Source organism: Chrysemys picta, chromosome 1 (genome assembly GCF_011386835.1).
Source record: "Chrysemys picta bellii isolate R12L10 chromosome 1, ASM1138683v2, whole genome shotgun sequence".
Lineage (NCBI taxonomy): Eukaryota > Metazoa > Chordata > Testudines > Emydidae > Chrysemys > Chrysemys picta.
In genome coordinates, this window is record NC_088791.1 from 150,855,898 (window position 1) to 150,860,911 (window position 5,014).

The following is a 5,014-nucleotide window of genomic DNA, read 5'->3' on the forward strand; positions in this document are numbered from 1 at the left end:
TTGAGAAGCGCGTGGCGATAGCCCTGTGGAAGCTTGCAACGCCAGACAGCTACCGGTCAGTCGGGAATCAATTTGGAGTGGGCAAATCTACTGTGGGGGCTGCTGTGATGCAAGTAGCCAAAGCAATCACTCAGGTGCTGCTACGAAAGTTAGTGACTCTGGGAAATGTGCAGGCTATAGTGGATGGTTTTGCTGCAATGGGATTCCCTAACTGTGGTGGGGCGATAGACGGAACCCATACCCCTATCTTGGCACCGGAGCACCAAGCCACCGAGTACATAAACCGCAAGGGGTACTTTTCAATGGTGCTGCAAGCACTTGTGGATCACAAGGGACGTTTCACTAACATCAACGCGGGCTGGGCGGGAAGGGTTCATGACGCTCGCGTCTTCAGGAACACTACTCTGTTTAAAGGGCTGCAGCAAGGGACTTACTTTCCGGACCAGAAAATAACCGTTGGGGATGTTGAAATGCCAATAGTTATTCTTGGGGACCCCACCTACCCCTTAATGCCATGGCTCATGAAGCCGTACACAGGCAGCCTGGACAGGAGTCAGGAGCTGTTTAACTACAGGCTAAGCAAGTGCAGAATGGTGGTAGAATGTGCATTTGGCCGTTTAAAAGGTCGCTGGCGATCATTATTGACTCGCTCTGACCTCAGCCAAAGAAATCTCCCCATTGTTATTTCTGCTTGCTGTGTGCTCCACAATCTCTGTGAAAGTAAGGGGGAGACCTTTATGGCGGGGTGGGAGGCTGAGGCAAATCGCCTGGCTGCTGATTACGCGCAGCCAGACACCAGGGCGATTAGAAGAGCACACCAGGAAGCGCTGTGCATCAGAGAAGCTTTAAAAACCAGTTTCATGACTGGCCAGGCTACAGTGTGAAATATCTGTTTGTTTCTCCTTCATGAAAACCCGCCCCCTTTATTGACTCATTTTCTGTAAGGAACCCACCCTCCCCCTTCCCCCAGCTTTCTTTCAAACCAAATAAAGTCACTATCATTTAAAAATCATTTATTCTTTATTAATAGATTAGAAAAAGAGGGAGGGAACCCGGGTGGTATTTGGGAGGAGGATTGCTGGGAAGGAAAAAGCCACAAAGAAAAGGTTAAAAAAATGACAGCCTTTTGCTTGGGCTGTCTACTGGGGTGGAATGGGAAGGTGGACGGAGCCTCCCCCCCCCGTGTTCTTACACGTCTGGGTGAGGAGGATACGGAACATGGGGAGGGTGGAGGGTGGAACAGGGGCTGAAGTGGCAGTCTGTTTTCCAGCAGCCGTTCCTGAAGCTCCACCAGACGCCGGAGCATGTCTGTTTGCTCACGCAGCAGCCCCAGCATTGCATCCTTGCTCCTCTGGTCTTCCTGCCGCCACCTCTCATCTCGAGCGTCCCTCCTGTCCTCACGTTGGTCCCTCCTCTCCTCATGTTGGTCCCTCCTGTCCTCACGTTGGTCCCTCATGTCCTCACGTTGGTCCCTCCTGTCCTCACGTTCACTGGCTTCTTTCCTATACTTTGAAACTGTTTCCTTCCACTCATTCAGATTAGCTCTGTCACTGCGGCTGGATTCCATAATTTCAGAAAACATCTCGTCTCGCGTTCTCTTCTTACGACACCTTATCTGTGATAACCTTCGGGATGGAGGAGGGATGCTTGAGGAATTTGCAGCTGCTGTAGGGAGGGGAAAAAAGAGAGAATTGTTTAAAAAGCTACATTTTGCAGAACAATGCTTATACTCTTTCACGGTGACCAACACTATTCACATTACATAGCACATGTGATTTCTGTGCAAGGTCGCATTTTGCCTCTTAATGCTGAGTGCCTGTGGCTTTGCTGCTAGAGATCACAGGTCTGGGCAACAGAATTCGGCTTGCATGCAGCCATGGTAAGCCATTGTTTTACAGCTTCTGCGCCCTCCTTTCCCACATACCAAGCATAGCCTGTAGAGTGCTGCGGTTTTTCTGTTAACATTCAGCAGCAGCAGCAGAAAACAAACTACCCCCCCCCCCTCTCGCCATGAATTCTCTGGGATGATCGCTGTACCCCTCCCCCCCACCGCGTGGCTGGTATCAGGGAAGATCCCTGCAGGCACCAAACTAACCACCCCCCCCCCGCCACCCCCCTCCCGCCATGAATTCTCTGGGATGATCACGGTACCCCTCCCCCCACCGCGTGGCTGGTAACAGGGAAGTTCCCTGCTAGCCAAACGCGAAAAACTCAGGGCCAATTTCCCATCTGCGCTTGGCTAACTGCAGGGAAGGATTTATTTTCCGCCACAGGCAAACAGCCCAGTAGGAACGGCCACCTCTGTCCCCTTAATTAAGTTCCCGTATTTCAACCAGGTTACCAGGAGTGATATCACTCTCCTGAGGATTACACAACAAGATAAAGAACGGATGTTGCTTGAATGCCAGCAAACACCGGGACCATACGCTGCCAGGCTTTGTCAGGCAATGATACCAGATTACTTGCTGCAAGCATGGCGTGGTCAAGTGTCCTACCATGGAGGAGGGAATAAGGATGCACTGCCCAGAAACCTTCTGGCAAGGCTTTCGGAGTACCTCCAGGAGAGCTTCATGGAGATGTCCCTGGAGGATTTCCGCTCCATCCCCAGACACGTTAACAGACTTTTCCAGTAGCTGAACTGACCGCGAATGCCTCCCAAGTCCTCAGGGCAAAGTAATCATTAAAAACCGTTTGCTTTTAAAACAAGTTTTATATTTTAAAAGGTAAACTCACCTGAGGTCCCTTCCATGGGGTCAGAGTCTTGGGTACTGGCTTGGGAGGCTTGGGAGGGTACTTCAGTCAGGGTGAGAAAAAGATCCTGGCTGTTGGGGAGAACGGAGTGCTGTGTGCTCTCTGCAAGCTCATCCTCATCCTCCTCCTCCTCCTCTCCCCCATCGGCAGAATCCTCAGGCGTCGCTGATGAGACTATCCCCGACCCAGAATCCACGATCACAGGTGGGGTAGTGGTGGCGGCCCCCCCTAGAATTGCATGCAGCTCGGCGTAGAAGCGGCATGTCCGCGGCTCTGACCCGGAGCGACCGTTTGCCTCCTTTGTTTTTTGATACGCTTGTCTGAGCTCCTTGACTTTCACGCGGCACTGCTCAGAGTCCCTATTGTGGCCTCTCTCCATCATGCCTTTGGAGATTTTTTCAAAAGTTTTTGCATTTCGTCTTTTAGAACGAAGTTCTGCAAGCACTGAATCCTCTCCCCATACAGCGATCAGATCCAGTACCTCCCTCACGGTCCATGCTGGTGCTCTTTTTCGATTATCAGCCTGCATGGTTACCTGTGCTGATGAGCTATCTGTGGTTACCTGTGCTCTCCACGCTGGGCAAACAGGAAATGAAATTCAAATGTTTGCGGGGCTTTTCCTGTCTACCTGGCCAGTGCATCCGAGTTTAGATTGCTGTCCAGAGCGGTCACAATGATGCACTGTGGGATAGCTCCCGGAGGCCAATACCATCGAATTGCGGCCACACTATCCCTAATTCGAAATGTTAAAATCGATTTTGGTGCTACTCCGCTCGTCGGGGTGGAGTACAGAAATCGATTTAAAGGGCCCTTTACATCGAAATAAATAGCGTCGTTGTGAGGACGGTTACAGGGTAAATTCGAATTAAAGCTGATAAATCCGAATTAAAGTCGTAGTGTAGACCAGGCCTGAGATTACACAGAGGTGCTCTATGGATGGATGGGCAATGCACAGTCACAGTTCAGGCTAGGAGGTGGGGTCTCCATGTGTATGCAATAGCACTAATGCAGGCATGGCTACTAACCCAATGTCTTCAGAGTGGCTGGACCAGGTGATGGGGGAAGCAGAAGGAGGCCTATGCTGACGATTATTCTTCAAGTGGTACTTTAGCAGCAATGGCTGAGGTTCTGGGTACTCATGATGTTGGGTTGGGTGGGCCTAAAGTTTGATGGTCATCTCCACCTGGACTTCTGAGTGACCATATCTTGTATAGTCTAATCCGCATGAAATTTGCTTGTCGTGTCACTCTAGGGAGAAACATCAGGTTTTTCTGTGCGAAGACCCATGAGGGAGAAGATGGGAATCAGATGAAGGGACAAACTGTAACGTACCCCGACAACCTGCCAGATGCTGTCTTCTTCACTGCCCATCCTAACCTGCTGTGTGCTACTAAGAACCTGAGCAGCAAGAGAGACTGGATGTCCTAGAACTGCCACACTGGACAATCAGGAGAAGCCACAGTTCCTCTGAGCTTCTGAGGTAAATGCCACTCAGTTTCTTTGAACTCATTTTACAGTTCCTCACAGAGACATCAAGTGGCTCAAACTAGAGTTGGTAATAGCAGCCCCAAGATAAATTGGACAAACAAAACAAACAAAAGGAAGATTTTTTTCACACAATGCACAGTCAACCTGTGGAACTCCTTGCCAGAGGATGTTGTGATGGCCAAGACTATAACAGGGTTCAAAAAAGAACTAGATAAGTTCAAGGAGGATAGGTCTATCAATGGCTATTAGCCAGGATGGGCAGGGATGGTGTTCCTAGCCTCTGTTTGCGAGAAGCTGGGAATGGATGACAGGGAAAGGATCACTTGATGATTACCTGTTCTGCTCATTCTCTCTGGGGCACCTGGCGTTGGCCACTGTTGGAAGACAGGATACTGGGCTAGATGGACCTTTGGTCTGACCCAGTATGGCCATTCTTATGGATGGATATGTGAAGGGGTAACTTTTTGGTTCAGATACTGTGATGTTGGGAGTCACAAAGTAGATAACTATTATTCATTATTTATTATTTGTGTTATCATAGTGCCTAGGAGCCTGGTTTGCCCTTGTTCACTTTTTTTTAACTCCTCAGAGAGGCTAGTCTTATGGCTTCAAAGAGCTTAGATTTTTCAACACTAGTGGATGGCTTCTTGCTCAAAAACCTTTGCACTGCTTATGGGGTTGCTAGCTGCACTGTTTGACCAGGTCAAGCCCATTTTTCTTAGAAATGGGTCAAAATCAGGACAAACCTCTGGATCCAAATTGATCAGCTTGACCC

The 5,014-nt window shown here is 49.6% G+C and overlaps 1 protein-coding gene across 1 annotated transcript; it reads right to left on the reverse strand.

The window, feature by feature from the left end:
* Positions 1-1,009: 1,009 nt before the first annotated feature.
* On the reverse strand, positions 1,010-3,393 carry LOC135976579 (SRRM2 protein homolog rsr-2-like). The gene is made up of 2 exons (XM_065573131.1): positions 2,734-3,393; positions 1,010-1,665 (listed from the first exon to the last, which is right to left on the reverse strand). The coding sequence occupies exons 1-2, from the start codon at positions 3,278-3,280 to the stop codon at positions 1,010-1,012; spliced, it is 1,203 nt and encodes a 400-aa protein (XP_065429203.1). The 5' UTR covers positions 3,281-3,393.
* Positions 3,394-5,014: the final 1,621 nt, after the last annotated feature.